Source organism: Helianthus annuus, chromosome 12 (assembly GCF_002127325.2).
Source record: "Helianthus annuus cultivar XRQ/B chromosome 12, HanXRQr2.0-SUNRISE, whole genome shotgun sequence".
Lineage (NCBI taxonomy): Eukaryota > Viridiplantae > Streptophyta > Magnoliopsida > Asterales > Asteraceae > Helianthus > Helianthus annuus.
Window position 1 is genome coordinate 37744047 of NC_035444.2, and position 22587 is coordinate 37766633.

The 22587-nt window shown below is 37.4% G+C and overlaps 2 protein-coding genes and 1 non-coding gene across 3 annotated transcripts; all 3 read right to left on the minus strand.

The window, feature by feature from the left end:
- Nucleotides 1-1620: 1620 nt before the first annotated feature.
- Nucleotides 1621-4346, minus strand: LOC110894685. Its single transcript, XM_022141911.2, has 3 exons — nt 4022-4346; nt 2621-2942; nt 1621-2528 (listed from the first exon to the last, which is right to left on the minus strand). The coding sequence occupies exons 1-3, from the start codon at nt 4103-4105 to the stop codon at nt 1804-1806; spliced, it is 1131 nt and encodes a 376-aa protein (XP_021997603.1). The 5' UTR covers nt 4106-4346; the 3' UTR covers nt 1621-1803.
- Nucleotides 4347-11569: 7223 nt separating this feature from the next.
- Nucleotides 11570-13958, minus strand: LOC110894684. The gene is made up of 2 exons (XM_022141910.1): nt 13714-13958; nt 11570-13382 (listed from the first exon to the last, which is right to left on the minus strand). Exon 2 carries the CDS (start codon nt 13378-13380, stop codon nt 11665-11667), a length of 1716 nt encoding a protein of 571 aa, XP_021997602.1. The 5' UTR covers nt 13381-13382; nt 13714-13958; the 3' UTR covers nt 11570-11664.
- Nucleotides 13959-16329: 2371 nt separating this feature from the next.
- LOC118485188 lies at nt 16330-16435 on the minus strand. Its single transcript, XR_004875493.1, has one exon. It is a non-coding gene; the product is annotated as a small nucleolar RNA R71 (small nucleolar RNA).
- Nucleotides 16436-22587: the final 6152 nt, after the last annotated feature.

Sequence of the window (22587 nt, forward strand, 5' to 3'; positions counted from 1 at the left end):
TCTTAATTCCCATAGAGGAGAGCTCCCCATCGGGATTGCTAGTTGTCGCTAATATGAACCGGGCCGGGTTTTGGAAGGTGGTGATATACAAATTCAACACAAAGTTGTCTTCGTGGAAAGCGAGCAATCTCTCATTTGCGGGTAGAGTTATACTTGTAAAAGCGGTTCTCGGTTTGATTCCTACTTATTTATACTCTTGTTAGAGATAAAAAGGCGGTGGTGGCAGAATGTTACCGTAGTACAGGAGATTCTGTTCTTTGGGGTTGGAACAAAGTACCGACTACGTCTCAAGAGATTATCGAAATGAATGATGTTAAAGATTTGCTGTGTAGGCAAGTGGTCTTAGATAAACCAGACCATTGGATGTGGAGTTCCGGGGGTGATTTAACAGATTTTTCGGTGAAGACTGTTAGAATAGAAATGGCTGGTGGTTTAGACCGTGCTGTGAAAGCTTTCAAGTGGAACTCCATTGCCGTGCCGAAAGTTAACTGTTTCGTGTGGAGAGCATCTAACCGTCTATGGATGCCCTTGCGAATAGGGATGTAGTCGTAGGTCATGGAAGACAATAAGACATCAAAGAGACAACTCTATGGTGGGTAATGAAGAGACCAAAGATTCCAGGCGTCACAGCTGCGAACTTTCAGTGTCTTTGATGCTGGATAGGGTGGGTGGTTCCCAGGGGCGGACCGCACCCCTTGAAAAAAATTAGTGCATTTTATAAGCAGAAAACTCGATCACGCCCCTTGAAAATATGGTCGAACCCTTATGAGGCGTTTTTCATATATGGGTGTAGTGGGATAATGTCCAATAATGCCCCATCAATGATTACCCAATTATTATCTTTAAAAAAAAAATAAAACAAAAAATAATACTTGGAAGCTTCTGATTGGTCAAACAATAATGGAGAAACATTGCACCGGCGTTCTTTACATTTACACAACGCCTTCCCCTCATTTTCTGAAAACAACGCCCAAGGGGGCGGTGGCGGCGGTGTTTTGGGGCGTGGATTTCAGAGAAAACGCCCAAATTGGGCCACTACGGGTGGTCTAAATGTAGTTGAGAACCCAAATGAATAATTTTAATGGACCAGTGGGCACAATAAAATACTCGAAGGATAATCAATCGACCTATCCTAGACGTGGGACACGGTTTTAATTAAAAATGAGTATGGGACAATGATTACCTATACCTGTCTCATTGTCATCCCGACTTTTGGAGCGGTTGACCCAGAGTTTGTTGCTGCTGACTACAAATTATACGCATAACTCGGTTACTACCGAATATTAGATTGGCATGGGCTAGTGTTACAGGTCTTTGGCTGTTACTGATTGTGACCTCGGATGGGGTTGGTCATCTGTGTTTTTAGGGGCTTGTATGATTGGTAAAATAATTATTCAAAACTAAGAATTTGGTAAAGTTATTTCTTTGTTTTTGTTATAATATATTTCAATACAAACTCTTATTCAATGAACAATGTTTCATTACTATACATTCAGCTTCTTTTACAAAATACTAACTAAACTACCTTTTATATGATGTTAATGGTACACCAAAGTTGGTTTTTAATTTCCAACTTGGTCATCAAACCATGAACCACATGTTTTAAAACAAACATAATGATTAAATCCAAATAGCAATGTATAACGATTGAATGGTTCAAAAATTAAAACCAACACTTAAACATTGATCCCATTTGGTATTATCGAAGACACCCCCATTTGGTATATCTTCCCCTAACTACAAAAAAAATTTCTACTCAATTTCGGCTCTCAACCGATGCAACTATACAACATCTTAAGTATATCAGAAAGGAATTGTGTAAGGCAACGCATGTATATCCACCTCAGCTAAAAAGCGCGCACACGGCTGCCAAGATGCTACCGATTCCCAACATGTTTCAGCATCAACCTTCAAGACCGAAGATCTTGAGGGTTTACTGCTAGACAGCCAATCATCATCAGGTAGCTCAGCTTGGTAAACCGGCGGTAACCAACTTCCTATTAGCTTTTCATACTTCGCATGCTTCTTCAACATCTTTTTCTCCGATCGTGTGGGACCTACCTTCTGCAAGTCTTCCTTTTGCTTGGTAATAACAGGCACTGGGATTTCATTAACAGACAGTCTTCCTGTAGCTGATGTGCTTGTCTTGTTTATAACAAGATTGGAAACGCCACGATAACTTGGTATCTCACGTTCAATATGAGTTCGAGAAATAACTTGCTGTTGTGGTTCGGTAGATTGAAAGGCTGGTTTTGCTAAAGCTGGGACACACTGTACTTTACTAAAATGCGGCCTATTTGAATCACTAATCTTTGTTCCCTTAAAAGTTGAGTGTAACTTCGTTTGAGTTTGAGTTCTGTTTTCTTTCCCAGTTGTTGTAGGAACACTAGTATTCCCAATGCTTGAAACCATACTTCTGTCTGAGTTGAAAGATGCCACCGACGTATAAGTGTTTGATCTTCCATCTGCAACATAACCGCTAGAATCAGATCCTTTCTGCTTCTTCAGAAACCGAATCTTGAACGATCCTGTTTAAAACCAAAAGAATCTTGTAAGATTAGCATCCTGAATAGACAATAAACTTGTTCAAGATCAAAGTCAAAAAGCAAATGCAACTAACCATTGCCAGCAGAGCTATCAGGTAATAAACTGTATTCGTCTCTTTTTCTTTTGTTACTGTTTTGTGTGCTATCGGATGAGTAGCTTGGTTGGTGTGAGCTGATGGGTTGACCGTGCTCTTGGGTCAAGTCACTCTTATCAAGCACTTCAGTGCTTGCCTTTGTCTCCTTGATTTGAGGGTCTGTACAATTAGCTGAATTCTGCCACACCTTATGAGAAACTTCATTGTTTCTTTTTTCATTTCGTCTTTTATCTTTCTTTTCTTTCTTGTCCTTCTTCTCTTTCTTTCTTTCAGATTTCGTCTTATCGGTTTTCTTCTGGAGCTTTAATTAAAGCACCAGAGCAGTATATTTAGATCCAACAATAACATACATGGGACTTAACAACATGACCATAATTTCGCATTTCAGGTTCAGATACATCAAATTCACAATATTACAGCAATAAGCAAACAAATAGCTCCTAACAAGCAACAACACTTGTAACATAAATTACATATTAAATTTACAACATGAATTCTAATGCAGATAAATTAATAAATAGAGCAAAGTAAACATTTGATATAATTGGAAAAAGTTTATAAATATCATTAATTAAACAGAAAAACAACAATAAAATACTGTAACACAAACAGTATGATTTAATGTAAAACAAACATTGGTTTGAAAATATTGACATGGTAAAACAATTGATGTCCATTAGAAAAGCTTTATACGATTATCGATATAAGGTGGTCATGAACGCTTTCTTACACTAATTTCTCAACACCATTTTCTTATACAGTGTGATTTCAACAATTTTTAACAGAATTTCAACAATTCTAAAAGTTTAAAACCATGATAACCCGACTTTCAAACGTCTTACTTATTCTAACATTCATCCTTGTAAGCTTACTCACCTACACTTAACATTCAATACCTTGTGTTCTACCATCAAAACTTATTGTATGCAACCATAAAACATACCCTTAAAACAAAGGTATTTTTCTACACACACAACATTTCTCAAAAATAGTACTCAAATCTACACATCATTACAATTAACTGCCTAAAAATCCTTATCTCTTGCCCCAAAAACACATTATACCTATCTCAGCGCTTATATATTGATTAAGCCTAAAACTAATAACCAAAAATAAGTCTCTAAAACACCGAATTCAATCTTAAACATAACTCTGGCCTAAACACCGACTTAATTCTCTAATAACAAAACCTCGACCAAAATCAACAAACGATCCGTAAAAATCAAACCCTAGCCCTAATTCGCTCAAAAACGAATCAATAATAATCCAATCAATCGTCGATAAACACATTCATAACCGCGAACACGTGACATACACAACCTAATTTGACATAAACATGATAGAACAACAAGAGATCTCAAAAGCGCTTTCTGAACAAACCTTAATCGATTCGATCAAGGCGTCGTGTGCAGTAGCTCCGTTCCTATAATAACCAGGAGGAGGGTACGGAAAGCACCGAGACATCTTCGATTAATTCTTTTAGACCGTACGGAAACAAAAAGAAATAATACGATTCAAAAAAATGTCTCGAAAACGAATATTAGAGATTGAAAAATAGTGAGAATAATAGAGCAAGTGAGGATCTATTGAGCGGGATAGACAAGATCTCTTGCGCCGTGAAGATTTTAAAAACTAGGGTTAGGGTTTCGAACGGCGAGAGGTTGAAGATGAGATCTTGAGATTGAATGTTTGCGTAATGCGGTTTGATATGGGGTAAGGTAGTATTTATAGGGTGATGTTTCGCCGACCTTAAAACGCGTATTTTACACGATGGGCCTTATTTTGGGCTCTTTTGGGTTCTTTTTATTATGGGCCAAGTTTTCAAGATGGGCTTGGTTTTGGGACATTTTGTTTAGCTCATAATAGACTTTTATTGGTTCAAACTTTTTACTGATTTAACACTTAATGGTTCTGACTGTTTGTTTCATAAGCAGATGTCTAAATGGTTCAGACATTAGTCTCTGTATAGTTAAGCATTATACTGAGTTTGAATGGTTAAGACCTCTAATCTGAATTGGTCAGACATTTGTCTCTGAACGGTATCTGGTTAAGCAATTAATTGTTTAGACCTCTTACTGGTTCAGCACTTAACCATTCAGAAGTTGACAAACAACCTCTAAGATTCCGAAAACATAATCTGTTTTCCTTGCTTTTGTTATTTTTTAACGGTGATGATGAAATTCATTCAAAGAAAGCGAGAGAGAAAATAACTATAAAAAATAGTACAAAATTGGAAACAAAACATTGACAAGAACAAAACATTGACAAGAACAAAACAAGAAAAACCCAATGCCTCAATATAAGGATTACACCATGGATACCCCTGAATATGCATGAGCACCAATTTTTATGTGCGTCCCGGTTAAAAGCTTGAATCTGTTTTGCTTACTTGTTTGTACTTTTTTTCCTGATGATAAAATAGAGTTGTAAATTTTGTATAATTATGAAAACCAAATTATTATTGTTGATGTTGCTGCTGCTGTTGTTAAAACAGTAATTATTATTATTGTTATAAAAACCGTAGTTATTTTCATCAAGTATAGTTAATTTTTTATACATGCTAATCAATTTCGTGATATAAAACTTACTAGGTTAGAACCCCGTGTAATACACGGGTTGAATAAATCTAATTTTATATATCAAATATTAAAAAATATCTTTAAAAACCTCGTTTATTACACGGGTTGAATAAATGTAATTTTATATACCAAATAATAAAACAATATATCTTTAAAAACCTCGTTTATTACATGTGTTGAATAAATGTAATTTTATGTGTTAAATAATAAAAAAGTTATATCTTTACGAACCCCGTGTATTTATGTGTTGAGTAAATTTGATTTTATATACTAATTAATGAAAAGTTACATTTTTAAGAAACTCATGTATTGTGTGGGTTGAGCACGTGTAATTTTATATACCAATCAATAAAAAGTTATATCTTGATATATATTTTTTATAAACCTTGTGTATTATAAAACTTTTGGATTAAACTGATAAAATGGCCCAAACCAAAGGGACTAAAATGACATTTAACTATTTACATTATATTAATTTATATTTAGTATACCGTTTTTGTTAATTTCAAGATAAATAAATTTGAAATCTAATAAATATTTCAAAAGACTATATTATTTTCTATACGAATTGTTTAAATTTAAATTTGATTTTATTTTAGAATTATCTTTGATTAATATTAATTATACTTAAGTGGAGATAGAGATGAGAAGACTAAAAATAGATGGCTTCAATGAATGACATATGTCCTCTTATTGGTTTCTTTTATTATATAGTACTAGCGGTAAGACCCGTGTGCAAACACGGGTCGTTTCTTAGAAAATCATGCATAGCTCATATTGACAGAGAGTAAAAAAATAATTAGTGCAGACTTATAAAATTGATATACACTAATGGTCAATAGGTTTATTCAACAGCAATTCCATTATGTTGATAGCAAACTACTTTACAAAATTACTTTAATGATAGGATGATTTGGGATTTTGTAAAAATGTTTGTTTTTGTACTACTTTACAAAATTACATAGAATTCAAGAAAACGAAACAACAAATTAAACATATATTGACTTATTCAAAGTTCTGTTGAATACTAAATGAGATGTTAACCAAAATTAAAACAGATGTTGACCAAAAGTCAATCAGATGTTGACCAATAGTCAAACAGATGTTGACCTTAAACAGATGTTTGCTTTAACGCTACAGATCTGTTTATGGCCAAACATCTGTTTAAGTCCAAATATCTGATATAGAAGGCCAAACATCTATTTAAGGTGAAACATCTGTTTATGACCAAACATCTTTTTAAGCACGAACATCTGTTTAAGTCCAAACCTCCGATATAAAAGGCCAAACATCTGTGAAAGGCCAAACATCTGTTTAACGCCAAACATCTGTTTAAGTCTGAACAGATGTTTAACTTAATCAGATCTACTGTCTTCTCACACTGTTTTCCTCTTCAAAACACTGTTGAACCTAACATGGGTTTCCATTAACTATTGACCAAAAGTCAAACAGATGTTCAAACCCTGGTTTTAACAACATGAAACACAACATCATCATGCCAAATACAGTCATATACATCCATCCATTATTCTGAATTCATAAACCCATAAATGCAGAAGAATATCGCATTTGCGATTAATAAACTAAGTTTCTACTAATTGCAGTTACTATTAGCAAAAAGAAGCATGATATCATCTATATATAAAACATAAAGTGCTAATAACAGTGTTTTATCATGTTAGCTATACATAGCAGCAAAACATCAAGTTAATAATTTAAAAAAAAAAACATACAATCTCCCCTTCAAAAAATTCATAATTATAATATATGATATGAGAACATACTTAAATGTCGTTGTTAAACTGAGGTAACTTGATTTAATATGATCTTCTGTTCCGAAGACACATAAGTGAAGTGCAACATATCACCAAACCTCAACTTATTCTCAGTCATAAACTTTCGCCAACCGTCCAACGCATAATGTGGCTTCAAATCATTTAACTCCGACTTAACATCATAAACCTCCACAACTCCAACCATGTTTTGAACTTTCAAAGGATGAAGATCAACAGAAAGACCTGCTCGTCTGGCAACTTCAACAGGAAGACGCTACATGTATTGTGTGGAAAAAAATAATAGTCAGACAAATAAACATAAATCATTAGTTTGTTATAAAAAACGGTATACCAGCCTATAGTCTCCTTTGCGATCAAAATGAAAGAACTCAGGATCGAGAAGATGTCCAGAATGTCTTTTTGCAGTCTTTATAATCTTATTTCTACAGATAAGTTTTTTCTGAACGTTGGCGGCTCTTTTCCCCTTGATGAAAAAGTAAACATATACATGTGAATTAAAGGAATGTTGAATATATGAACAAAAAAAAACAGTTTATATAAGATATACTGATTAAGTGGCGAGTATAGATACCTTAACTTTGTGAGCAGATGAAGAACATCCAATATGATCACCTGTGTCGACAGGTAAGGCAACATTTCCCTTAGTCATATTCTTGACCGTCTCCTTTCTCTCAGAAGTAACTTTACCTTTGTTCTTAACCTGTTGTCTGATGTCTGTCGTTAAGGACATGCAAAAATCAACTAAACCAGTAGATAGGGTAAGTCGGATATCGAACCAGAGGAGGATTGTGGAAAGTGTATAATGCTCAGTTTAGTTTTAATTAACTACTATTAAAAAGTAAAACTCAATTGTTGGATTTGATTGATTATCTAAAAATTACGAACTAAAAGTGAGATTCAAATCAATAGAAAGAACAATGGTTCCTCCAGAATTCAGGTTTTGCAGTTAACTTCAATCATGTGTTTAATCGAACACTTACATAGACATAAGTGGACTAACCTAATCAACTAATTGTGATAACCAAAGACTAAGTACTCCGGTCAATACATAACGGGAGGTTATCTAGTGGTTACCAATCACAATTACCAACCCTAATCCCATAGCAAATATATCCCAATTACTAGAACTCTCGGGAACTGAATGATCAAAGACTAAGGTTAAGCAAATGCAACCGATTACAATTAATCAACTAAATCACAAGTGAAAAGTATCGAATGCTTAGATCACTGAGTCAAACGATTGTCACCAAACACATAAAATTATCCACTTACAAAACCCTCCATCCGAAGGAAACCACTAAAAGGACTAGCCGCTCATGTCGCTTGAATGATCTTCACAAACTTGGTTCATGGTTGTTGGTGTACATGTTGTGGCCGGACCTGTTGCAATGGAATCGGTTGTGGCATTGGTGGCCCTTGTGGTCTTGGCCGAATGTGTTGTGGTATAAGTTGTTGATGTTGCATTCCACCAACACTCGCCATCCCTTGAGATTGACTTTGAACATACCCAAAATCCCCTTGATCACCATAATCTCCATAACCGTACCCATCATCTTCATACCCCTCAAAGTCTTCAAATCCCTCATCATAATCACCCCCTTGCATTCCTGAAGTTTGCCCAAATGGAATGTTTGAATACTGAAAACCCGATTGTTGTGGTCTAAAGGATGGGGTAGTATGCACAATAGTTGAATTGGGTGCAATTGTGAAGGTAGATGATGATTGACCCGTAGTTGGGGGAAAGAAGTGAGATAATGGTGGGATTGTGGTGGATGGATCGTAAGTGATGGTAGGCTCATTTTGAGTGGTGATTGGTTGAGTGGAATTGGTTGGTGTAAACCCAGCGGTGGTATTAGGTAATGTAGTGTTTGGTGATGGTTGGGTGGAAGTAGGTATAAAGGATGAGGTTGTTTGACTGGTTGTAAGTGGAATCTGAGAATCAGCCATGATGTTTCTCGGTGTAATGGGTGAAGTAGGTGAACCAATAATTTTGTTTTCTCGCACTAAAACTCGGTTTTGTCGTAACGTTCTTTCAATTTCCGGATCAAACGATAGCGGTGATGACCTGTGAGAGCCTCTAGTATGCATACACCTCAAGTACCTGCACACTAAACACAACCAGCGTAAACCCGAAAATAACAAACAAAACTATGAAATTAACACACGTTGCGCACTACTCCCCGGCAACGGCGCCAAAATTTGACGTGATGTCGTGGGTCACGCAAATTTAATCCCTAAACAACTGTAGTTAGTGGTAGTAGGGTATCGAACTCAGGGAGTATGTGGAAAATGTGTTGATTGTGTAGCTTTGTATTTATACTAAAATTAAACTAAATTGCATAAAATTAAAATTCAAGATTGTGAATTGTTGTTTTGGAAAACTAGATTAAGAACTAATTCAAATCAAAGTTGGTTGTAAACAATTAGGAGAGAACAATGATCACCCTAGGTTTCAGTTTCTTTAAACAATTGTGTGCAATTTCACTAGAAAGAGTTACATAGACATAACTCGTGTATGTGTGATTGAAGTGATAAAAGGGAACAAAGTACTCGGATTAGATAATGCAAGGTTGTTTCCCGATGACCTATTAACCAATAACCAACCCTAACCCTTCCCGTGATATCTCGGTTGCCAACGGCACCAAGAACGTACGATCAAGACTAGAAATTGTGATATAGATTAACGCACTACAAACAATCAAACATACACCATGACATTCAAGCAACGCAAAATATCATTCTAGAAATGCAGAAATTAACACACAAAAGTCTTAGAAACATTCACCTAGGATGATCACCGAAGAGTTTAGCCGGACATGGCTCGGTGAATCATCATCAACATTAATCTAGTGTTCATACGAATTAAAAACACAAACCAAATGTTTAGAATTGTTCACAAAGCAAGCAAATACTCCAAATTCGCCTCCCAAGTCTCCAAGAACCGTCAATGATGAGATAATACCAAAAGACACACCAAAAAACGAGTATATTGTGGCAGTTACACATTTCACGTTCAGGCACCACCGTAAATTACGGCTCCACCGTAATTTACGGTGGCCATCAGATTGTTACGGTGAATCAAGCCTGTGTTACGGTGCAGGAATCAGCAAAAATCAAGTCTACCGTAAATTACGGTAGAACCGTAATTTACGGTACTCAGCATCCTTGACTCCTATGTTTCGTCTTGTGTTCTTCTCTCGACCCGTTTTCCACCAAAGCATCCATAAGCTGCCTTTTATCCATCTCTTATCTCCTAATTCGCACCTGAAACATAAGCATCGTAGTTATCTAATTCAAGATAATTACGCGGTTAAATGGAGGATTATTTCATATCTTAACATGCTTAAGGGTTGTCCCAAGGACCACCCGTCACATCCCCACACTTAACCGTTGCTTGTCCCAAGCAACTCATCAACATAGCTTCGAAACAAGTGATCAAATCAAATCAAACAAATCATGCACTTTCTTAATCAACCCCTTTGTTAATGCCCAAGCAATGCACCCCTCACAATTTCTCTCCTCTCGGCTAAAAGTGGAAACTAGCAAAGATAAGCTAGACACACACTAGGCAAACGGGTGGTTGCGCAATCATAAGCTTGTACCTGAATCAACTATCCTCCTATAATGGGTCAAACATGAATGCAAATCAAAGGGGCTTAAAGGTTGTAACGTGGCTAGGTGTATGGGTAGGAAATGGAATATATATGAGTAGCGAAAATTCGACCCGGTCTTTTTATTACAACTACCAAAAACAACTAACAATGCATACTACTATATACAAGACAATGAAACCTTCTTCTTTTTTTTTTTTTTTTTTTTTCTTTCTTTTCATTTTTTTTTTCAAGACACAAAACGATAATACACTAACCATGACTATTTCAAACTCATAAACTACTAATTATATCACTAATGCTTATAAGACCGGGTCAAATTTGGGTACATTTTCAAGTAAGTAGCTAGGGGAAACAAATGATAGGCTTTAGGCACAAAATTGGGCAACTAAATGACCAAACCCCCGCCCCTCTCACTACCATGCTCATATATATAACTTATGAGGTCCAACCCCCCAAATCCCACACTCACTCACACAACCGACGAGGCTACCTAATGCCCTTATCCTTTCTACATTCATGTCTAACAACGGATTCAAATCGCATTCAAGCACAAGTTCTAACACACCCCCACCCGTAGCCACTCTCATCAAAGGTTATTTATATACACGTGTGGCTACAACTCTCACCAAGAATGAAAAGGGTAATAAGGGTTGCCGGTGTATTGACTTGGGGATAAATTGGGGCGACAAGATTTCACATTGTTTTGCTCGGCTTAAAATTTTTTCAAAAATCTTCAAAAAATTCCCCCCATCCCCACACTTGGGATACATTGTCCCCAATGTATGGTCTGGGAGGTTTTGATCACTACTTCAATCAACATCCACAAGAAGCTTCTCATCTCAAACCCCAAATTTCTTTTTTTGTATTTTTTCATTTTATAATTTTTTTTATGTTTTTTTCATTTTAAACACAACACCACCAACCAACCAAACCCAACAATCAATCATATGATCAATCACCACCCATCCTCCCACCATAATCAACATAAACCAACAAATATATACAAACTATACAAGAGAGAGAATACCACCTCATCAATAATAACGCGGTCCTGGGGGCCCAAAAATGGACGACATCACATCGCTCCATTCTCCAAACCCGAACGAGCCGCTACTGCTTCCCTCTTGTTGTTGTGGTCCCTCTTGCCGTCTTGGATCAAGCCACTGAGAATGGTGGAGTTGTGGAGTCGGATACGAAACGCTGCCATCATACGGTGGCAATGAGGCATAATCCACATGTTGTGGATCCTCAACCACCGGCCTTCCGGCATGCCAATCCGCATGCATCCGCCTCATCTGATCATCGTGATATCGGTTATTCATTTCCACCTCCTGCGAATATGCGTGGGTCCGGTGCCATAATTCATTGCGGTCGAAGCTATGTTTAAGCGCCCGCTCAATACTAGCGCTATTCCGCGTGCCTTGATCAAATAACGACCTCTCCGAACCCGACCAAGTATCAAAGATGGCCGCCGGCGGGCGTTGGCTCTCGATCACCTCCTGCATTGAACCACTATAAGCCCACCCCGGCTCATATGGTTGCTGCGCATAGTCGTAAAATGTGCCACCATGACCACCATGAAAAGCCCCAAAACCAACATTTGCACCACCCGTTGGCTCGTCTGCGTAATCATCATCCCCACTCGGAATTAACTCTTCATCGCTTTCAGGTTCATCCGGTTCTCCCGGTAACAACTCCCTTGCACCTAATTTCAACGCCCTCCACCGTTGACCCTCCGATTTCAGCTTGTGATAACGTTTAGACGAAGTGTATGTCCAAACGTTTCCCAACCTATCCAAAGTAAAAGGTAAGTGCCTTTTCGTTAAACCGCGGTCTTCAGATGTGAGTGCCTTCTGCTGTTTCATTAAGCCCGTTATGATGCGGCAGTACGGGACAATGTCTCTCCCGTATTTGTTCCGGCATATCCACAAATGGTGCATGATCAGGTAGCGAATTGGAAAGCGTGGGGAGCCATGCATCAATGAATACAGAACAGGTATCTCTGGAAACCTCACCTGTTCTTTATCCCCTCTCCTTGGGATGACATTAAGTAAACAGATCGTATGCAAGAGCTTGGCTTCTATCTTCAGATTTTTTCGGTATAACACGCCACCATACCTACCGGGCAAAAACAAATCAGCCAACATACTGTTCCATGTCACGTGCTTCTCAGGTTTGAGCAATAAATCATCAAGCGTGGGAATCATGTACTCCCTACTTGGAAGGCTATCATATTTTCCCAACTTCTTCAACGTATCGAATGACATTTCAACTGGTACCCCATGTACCGTCCCAACCAACTTCATTTGTGATGGCCTGTGGAAGTTGTGACATTTAAGCGTTGCCATCCACTCCTGAATCTCAGTCAAAAACAAATTGCTCTTATCCTTATCCCAACACTTGAGTGCTCCTTCCCAACCCAAAGCACGGAACTTGTCATACACCCCGAACTGGCCCAACTGAGGCTCATCAACATCTCTTTCACAGATGAATGCGGCCGCTTTATTCTTTAACTTGTTCATGCAATCGTTATACAAAGTTGGCTGCCAAATTTCGGGTTGGTCATCCAATGACCCCGAATTCCACACCGGTTTATCTCTTGGGTCTAACTGCATCTCTTCTTCTTCCTCGCTTTCGCTTTCACTAACCCTACCAAGATATTGCCTCTTCTTCGATGGCTGCTCCTTCTCCTTGCCTTTGCCTCTTGACGAGGATGAACTTGAACCCGGCTTTTCCTTTGTCTTTGCCATTCCTACACACATGAAGAAACAACAAAATAACACAAAAATTAACATTCTCTTCACAAATCATCCCCACACTTGCTTGTTGCCATGGTTGTAGATGTTAGTGAACCCAAAATGTATCAAGAATTTTCAAAAATTGGGCATGGTGTCTCTACAATGTAGAACATCCCAAAAGTTCACTACTTTAACCATATTTCCTACATCTACAACCATCAACCATGTTCAATAACAATTTCATACTCATATCCTAGCAACAAACAAGTGAGCAAGAACATATAACCTAACTCACCTTGTTTTTCACAATGCATCTCCATAATATAGTAAAATAAGTGTTCATACCTTGTTTCAAGATGAGAGGATGCTTGTGAAACTAAAAATCCAAAAACCCCCAAATTATCTCAACCTAGGGTTTCAAACTTCGACCCCAAAACCACGTTTTCTCTGGAATTCCTCCTCACAATCACGAAGCTTGTGAAAAATTAGTCGATTTAGACCAAAATCTCACTTGATTTGGGCAAGGATTGAAGGTTTTATGAAGAAAAGAAGGTGGAAGAAGAAGAAAGAGGATGTGGGTTCTTGGAGAAGAAGAAGTTGGTGGAAAGTGAAGAATGAATGAGTGGATGGGGTTAATGCACGTGAAAGCCTGTTTGTTTTCGTTTTTTTTTATTGTTTTTTTTTTTTTTTTATATACATACGGAACCGAACCGACGGAAACCATTTCATCGCGTACCGTAATTTACGGTCTCACCGTAAATTACGGTGAGACCTGGATGTCAAATATTCACCGTAATTCAGGTTGTTTCCACCGTAAACTCCAACCATTTTTTTCACCACCGTAAATTACGGCAATACCGTAATTTACGGTAACCTGCAGGCCTCAATTTTCACCGTAACACAGAGGGTTTTCACCATAAAACTCAAAAAATTTTTAACAACCACCGTAAATTACGGCTCCACCGTAATTTACGGTGAACACTGGGCATGTGCATTTCGGCAAAACTTGAGGTTTATGTGACCAATTTTTTTTTTTTTTTTTTTTTTTAGATGTTTTAAATTTTTTTTTTTATGATTTTTTTTATGTTTTTTAAGTATTTCAAAAACTTGGAAAAATCACCCTACCCCCTCAAAAATCCCGTGTTGTCCTCAACACGATGTAAGAGCAATTCGCGACCCGAATTTCCCCACACTTGTTTCGAACACGGACTTCGAAAAGCTATGGCAATTGTGCAAAAATACAAAACAAAACAACATGAAACTACTATGTACACTACCACCAAACCTGGGCCTCTTTTGTGTGCATAATTCTTTTAAAAATTTTGCATAAGCGGGAACTTGTTTTATTGCATCAAGAAGTGGGAGATTTATTTTAACTTGTTTGAACATATCCCACATTTCCTCTTTTTGAGGACCCCTTGACACAATAACATTTTTCTTTCCCGGGTCAAGTAAAGCCGATGGGAATGGAACTTGACTCGGTTCACCCTCTATTTTTTCATTCTTCTCATTTTTACTTTTTTCACTTTCACCCAACCCCGGTTTTTTAATAGTTGTTTCTTGTGGTTTAACCGGTGCAAGTTCATCATCACTTTCCATTCCCGTGATGTCCTCAACCACCCCCTCAACCACACTTGGGATACATTGTCCCCAATGTATGGTCTGGGAGGTTTTGATCACTACTTCAATCAACATCCACAAGAAGCTTCTCATCTCAAACCCCAAATTTCTTTTTTTGTATTTTTTCATTTTATAATTTTTTTTATGTTTTTTTCATTTTAAACACAACACCACCAACCAACCAAACCCAACAATCAATCATATGATCAATCACCACCCATCCTCCCACCATAATCAACATAAACCAACAAATATATACAAACTATACAAGAGAGAGAATACCACCTGATCAATAATAACGCGGTCCTGGGGGCCCAAAAATGGACGACATCACATCGCTCCATTCTCCAAACCCGAACGAGCCGCTACTGCTTCCCTCTTGTTGTTGTGGTCCCTCTTGCCGTCTTGGATCAAGCCACTGAGAATGGTGGAGTTGTGGAGTCGGATACGAAACGCTGCCATCATACGGTGGCAATGAGGCATAATCCACATGTTGTGGATCCTCAACCACCGGCCTTCCGGCATGCCAATCCGCATGCATCCGCCTCATCTGATCATCGTGATATCGGTTATTCATTTCCACCTCCTGCGAATATGCGTGGGTCCGGTGCCATAATTCATTGCGGTCGAAGCTATGTTTAAGCGCCCGCTCAATACTAGCGCTATTCCGCGTGCCTTGATCAAATAACGACCTCTCCGAACCCGACCAAGTATCAAAGATGGCCGCCGGCGGGCGTTGGCTCTCGATCACCTCCTGCATTGAACCACTATAAGCCCACCCCGGCTCATATGGTTGCTGCGCATAGTCGTAAAATGTGCCACCATGACAACCATTTCAAAGACCGCCTCAGCGCCCACCGATGCGACCACAACAGTTTCAACAACCGATCGCACCGCAAGGGCAAGTACCAAGACCGAATGGGCCGATTATTCCGAGAGGTAGGTATGGTGTGCCACGAAGACATCTTAGAGAACAAGCAAGGGGAATAGAGGCACATTTCAGGCCAATCATTACTCAAAACCCTTCACCGGTGGTTATCCCTCACAACAACCAAGGGAGAACTTTTGAAGTAAGAACAAACTCGTTGCAAAGTTTACCGAAGTATAAAGGGTTAGCAACGGAGGAGCCGTATTTCCATCTAGAGGCTTATGACTCAATTTGTAACACTTTTGGGAGTCAAGGTTTTTCGGCCGATGAAGTCAAGTTAGTCTTATTTCAGTTTTCGTTGGAAGAGAAAGCTAAGAAATGGTTCTATACATTACCTTCAGCATCAATTTATACATGGGGGGAGATGCAACAAACCTTTTTGGATGAATTCTACACCGCCCAAAAGACTAATGATGCGCGGAAGGGGTTGAGAAGTTTTCAACAACAACACGGTGAGATGTTCCATGAAGCGTTTGAGCGTTTTAACATGATGATTAAAAACTGCCCTCATCATGGGATTGAGTTATGGGAGTTAATGAACGCTTTTCATGAGGGGTTAAGTGCCGAAGATGCACGGGATTTAATGTCTATCACCGGAGGGACATTTGGAACGAATTATGAGAATGAAGATTGGGAGTTTTTGGAGAGTATGGCAACTACATCAAAAAGGAAAGCCCAAGCTTCGAGGAGAGCTCGACCAACAACTAACCGACCACAAGTGCATGCCATAGATGAAGGTAATGTTCAAACTACTAATCAAATTTATGATGTGTGTGCTTTGTGTAATGAAATAGGTCACGCGGCTGAAAATTGCCAAGGAATGTTGGAAGGGCAATACGAGGAAGTTCATGCGGTCCAAGGTCAAGGCCAAGGAGGAGGTGGTAGGAACTACAACAACATGAATTCTAATACCTACCATCCCGGGTTGAGGAATCACCCGAACTTTAGATATGGGAACCCGTCAAATCAAGCGAACCCAAATTTTCAAGGTAGCCAAGGTAATTTTGGTTCACGGCCATCCTATAATAACCAAGGTGGGTACCGGGGCGGAAATAACCAAGGGTATCAAAAACAATACCAAACGGGTCAAGATCAAAGGGGATCTTCGGGTGGAAATGAGGTGATGGAGATGCTTAAAAGCATGCAATTGGAAATGCAAAAGCGGAATCAACTTGATGAAGTGCGGATGCAAAAAGATGAGGTTCGCGATAAAAGCATCCAGTCACTAACGACTCAAATGGGGCAATTAGCAACCGATGTGGCGGAACTAAAGAAAGGTAAGGGTCAACTTCCAAGCGACACAAAGGTAAACCCTTCACATGGTTCGTCACGAGGTAATGTTAATATTAACCATGTTAGTGTGTTAAGAAGTGGGAAAGAAGTGAGATAATGGTGGGATTGTGGTGGATGGATCGTAAGTGATGGTAGGCTCATTTTGAGTGGTGATTGGTTGAGTGGAATTGGTTGGTGTAAACCCAGCGGTGGTATTAGGTAATGTAGTGTTTGGTGATGGTTGGGTGGAAGTAGGTATAAAGGATGAGGTTGTTTGACTGGTTGTAAGTGGAATCTGAGAATCAGCCATGATGTTTCTCGGTGTAATGGGTGAAGTAGGTGAACCAATAATTTTGTTTTCTCGCACTAAAACTCGGTTTTGTCGTAACGTTCTTTCAATTTCCGGATCAAACGATAGCGGTGATGACCTGTGAGAGCCTCTAGTATGCATACACCTCAAGTACCTGCACACTAAACACAACCAGCGTAAACCCGAAAATAACAAACAAAACTATGAAATTAACACACGTTGCGCACTACTCCCCGGCAACGGCGCCAAAATTTGACGTGATGTCGTGGGTCACGCAAATTTAATCCCTAAACAACTGTAGTTAGTGGTAGTAGGGTATCGAACTCAGGGAGTATGTGGAAAATGTGTTGATTGTGTAGCTTTGTATTTATACTAAAATTAAACTAAATTGCATAAAATTAAAATTCAAGATTGTGAATTGTTGTTTTGGAAAACTAGATTAAGAACTAATTCAAATCAAAGTTGGTTGTAAACAATTAGGAGAGAACAATGATCACCCTAGGTTTCAGTTTCTTTAAACAATTGTGTGCAATTTCACTAGAAAGAGTTACATAGACATAACTCGTGTATGTGTGATTGAAGTGATAAAAGGGAACAAAGTACTCGGATTAGATAATGCAAGGTTGTTTCCCGATGACCTATTAACCAATAACCAACCCTAACCCTTCCCGTGATATCTCGGTTGCCAACGGCACCAAGAACGTACGATCAAGACTAGAAATTGTGATATAGATTAACGCACTACAAACAATCAAACATACACCATGACATTCAAGCAACGCAAAATATCATTCTAGAAATGCAGAAATTAACACACAAAAGTCTTAGAAACATTCACCTAGGATGATCACCGAAGAGTTTAGCCGGACATGGCTCGGTGAATCATCATCAACATTAATCTAGTGTTCATACGAATTAAAAACACAAACCAAATGTTTAGAATTGTTCACAAAGCAAGCAAATACTCCAAATTCGCCTCCCAAGTCTCCAAGAACCGTCAATGATGAGATAATACCAAAAGACACACCAAAAAACGAGTATATTGTGGCAGTTACACATTTCACGTTCAGGCACCACCGTAAATTACGGCTCCACCGTAATTTTACGGTGGCCATCAGATTGTTACGGTGAATCAAGCCTGTGTTACGGTGCAGGAATCAGCAAAAATCAAGTCTACCGTAAATTACGGTAGAACCGTAATTTACGGTACTCAGCATCCTTGACTCCTATGTTTCGTCTTGTGTTCTTCTCTCGACCCGTTTTCCACCAAAGCATCCATAAGCTGCCTTTTATCCATCTCTTATCTCCTAATTCGCACCTGAAACATAAGCATCGTAGTTATCTAATTCAAGATAATTACGCGGTTAAATGGAGGATTATTTCATATCTTAACATGCTTAAGGGTTGTCCCAAGGACCACCCGTCATTGTCATAGAGTAACTTTAATAACCATAGTAATATAACAATCTTTAACACGGTAAACTTACATCTTGTGTTTTATTCAATCGTGAAGACATGCGTCTCTTCGACGTGCATTCGGCATTCGTTCGTAACTTCATCTAAATAATACATTATTGGATAAATGTAACATCAGTAAACAGCATTACTAATAGTTGTAAAAACATTAAATTCTTATATATGTTAAATTAAAAATAAATAATTTTAATAATTTAGTAAGTACCTGAGTAACGGTTCTTCCTTCACCTACAGACACTACTTCTTCATCCTCATAGATGTCCTGGTTAACATTAATGAAAGAATTTGTATAATGCTAAAATAATTAAAACCTTTACTGCTAATACTAAATACATACGTACCTTGAATACATTCTCAACATAATCAGCCTTCGATATCTCAAGCACACTATCATCATCAGATTCAGGTTTCTTCGAAAAGCAAATCTCAATCTCATCTCTATAAACTACTATGTCAAAAACAACATCATCAATTCTGCTAAACACAAGCAAATCATCCTCCAGTATTCCAACATCTTTACACATTTCCGGCCATCCTCTAACAAATACAAAGTTCGTATCAACCTTAGACACCTCAACATTCCAATAGGAACCCTTATAAAAGATTTGAAATTTACCACTTGGTGGGTTGTTTTCGTAAAATTGTTTAATGAAGCAATCTTCGATTACCTGCATAAAATTAAAAATAATGAATACTATACGTGAAGTATGTGACTTATGAGAATAAGCATTGACAGATTTAAGATGCAAAAGGATTCAAGTTAAGATCAATGGTCATACCGTAAAACCAAATCTTGCATAACGATTAAACGTGAAATAAGATTCACCACACATGCCATCAACAAAACATGAAAGTTCAAGCCCAAAATCACCTAACACTCTGAAAACCAACAAAGTATCCCTCGGCAAATTGAGATCTTTAACAACACTGTCCCAACCGTCAGTTATTATTGGCGTTGACTTTTCTATTCTGACCCTCACAAACCACTTTTTACCAGACTAATGATAGATTCACAACTTATTTTTTTGCCAACAATCTCCCCACTTTTGATTAGCAAAGGCTATAGGTACATCCTGTATATAATTTTTAAGTAGTGTAAGAAAATATAAACTATAACAACTGTTAAATATATATCTCAATAAAAATAAATTATGTATATAAAAACATGTCATACCAGTTTCAAAGATTCTGGGTTATCAAGAAACTTGACAAATGTAGTATACGTGACAAAACCTGAATCAGTAAAGATGTTAAAACATTGAAATTAAAAAGTTTGCTTCGGAGATGAACATTAACTTTTTGTATTAACAGAGTATCTACTGAAATTAATCATAGAAACAGAGTATGAGTTAAAAATTTTCTGCAAATAATAACTATTTTAATATGTTATCAACAAATGATTCAAACACCTAACTAAACCCTTCTTAAATGTATAGCAATAAACTTAAAATCGTATTTGTAGCAAGATAGGATTTGAATTTTTTTTTGAATTAAAATCGGTTAAACAATATAAAGTATTCAAATATGAATTTACATACCAATTGTTGAAGAAAAAACAACAAAACCTCCAGTGATTCAAGTGTAGAAGACGGAGAATAAGAAAGTTGAAACCCTTGAAAATGACTAGGAAGAAGAGTTTTTTGAAAGAAGTCAGATGATAGATGTTTGATGTGTAATAATGCTAAAGAAATAATGACAGTTGTCTTTTCGTTTTCCCATATTTTCAACAAATTAAAAATATTTACACATACACCCCTTATTGAATTTGTTATTTACATTTACAAACTTAATAAAAGATGTCTAACAAAATGTGTTTGGAAACCTCTGTTGGTCGTTGGAAACAGTGTAAGTCAAACAGTCGTTAGATAAACAGAAGTTATGACAACAGATAATAACTTTCAGCAGTTGTTTTATTTTTAGCTAACATCTGTCCACGTCAGAACCTCTGTTATCATAATGCATGACAGTCAGCAGTCAGCACTATAGTAAATGAACAGTCATTAGGAAAAACAGAAATTATGATAACAGACGGTACCATTTAGCAGTGGATGTGTTTTTAGGCAAGCATAAGTTTCAAAAACAGTTGTTTTCGATCAGTGTAACTCAACAGCGGTAAGTCTAACATCTGCTATTAGCCCAACCACTGTTAGGAATAACTGAAATAATTAAAATGAAGATGCGACAACAAAGATTAATACTATTTAAATTTATGTCATTTAGTCAACAGTGGTAAATCAAACAGTCGTTAGCATACACAGTTGTTTCATCATCAGCAGATTCTTGGAAAAACTACTATCAATGATCAAATTCTGAACATTTGTTTTATCTTTGCACTCATCTGTTCACCATCAAACCAACCCCTGATGCTATTAAACCTCTGTTGACTTACCAAGCAGATGTTCAGACAGAATTCAACATAAACATAATCTGTTAACCATCAAACCAACCGTTGATACTATTAAACATTTGTTGACTTACCAAACATATGTTCAGACACAATTCAACATCAACATTATCTCTTCGTCATCAAACCAACCCTTCATATTATTAAACTTCTGTTGACTTACCAATAAATCAATAATTAAACTAAATCAAACTAAAAAACTAAATAAGTAAAACTAAAAGGCGACATAGATTCATAAGTTTAAAATTTATTCATTTATTCATGACATTAAAAGTCCAATAATTACATCACATACTGAACAACATTAAAGTTCAAATCTAACAATAACAGCAAGAATGAAGAAACTTTAGCTTCAACTCCATCGATTGTTGTACCTCTCGATGTATGTCCTTCAGCATCGACATGAACTCCACGTCTCTATCACCACACTCTATATTACTAACAACACAAAGCTCACGAACGAAAGTTGAAGGCATGCATATAAGATCTCTGGAAACCTGCTCTCTAGTGAACAGGCCAACCTGTAATCCATCAAAACATCTCTTCAACTCTTTAAGAGTAGCCCTGTCTTCATATACCTGTTCCTCAATTTTCCTGACAAAACGCTTCTTGAAATCATCCGATTTTTCATCTGTGAATGAGGCCATTTGAATAAACTATATTACTCAACTTTCCTGAAAGTATGATATCTTCTTAGGAAAACGTGATGAAAAACAGGTGAAGTGACTATGAGTTTATATACTGAACTTTGTAATTATGAAAACGTGTAGATTTAATATATATAAACATATTAATGTAAAATTCAAAACAACAATCTTTTAATGCAAAAACCTTTTCAAAACCCCAACTTTTATGGGAAAATCGTAAAATTAAATACCAAGAAACCCAAGGGACAAAATATCGAAATTCAAATAACAAAAGCAGATTATGAAAATTACAATTAAACTCTTCATTTACCATGTAAACGTGTTTTTAAACTCTATAAAAACCGATGATTAGTTTTGATTCAAAACATCAACAACTCGTCCTATAAATCACTTCCTGTCAAAAATAGTTCCAAATCAGAAAACCTACAAAAAATCTACATGGCAAAGTTCAGTTTCTACCACTGGTCAGACACCAGCGATCTTAAAACACAATTCTCGATGTGGTCACTCAAAGAACAAAGAACAGACCAAGAACTAAACAGGAAAGTCGACATAATCAACA

Coding starts and splice junctions, on each gene's coding strand:
- LOC110894685 (XM_022141911.2), bottom strand. CDS start 4,105: ATGTCTCGGTGCTTTCCGTACCCTCCTCCTGGTTATTATAGGAACGGA. Junction 2,943..4,021: donor CCTTGATCGAATCGATTAAG/GTTTGTTCAGAA, acceptor CTTTAATTAAAG/CTCCAGAAGAAAACCGATAA. Junction 2,529..2,620: donor TGATAGCTCTGCTGGCAATG/GTTAGTTGCATT, acceptor GGTTTTAAACAG/GATCGTTCAAGATTCGGTTT.
- LOC110894684 (XM_022141910.1), bottom strand. CDS start 13,380: ATGGCAAAGACAAAGGAAAAGCCGGGTTCAAGTTCATCCTCGTCAAGA.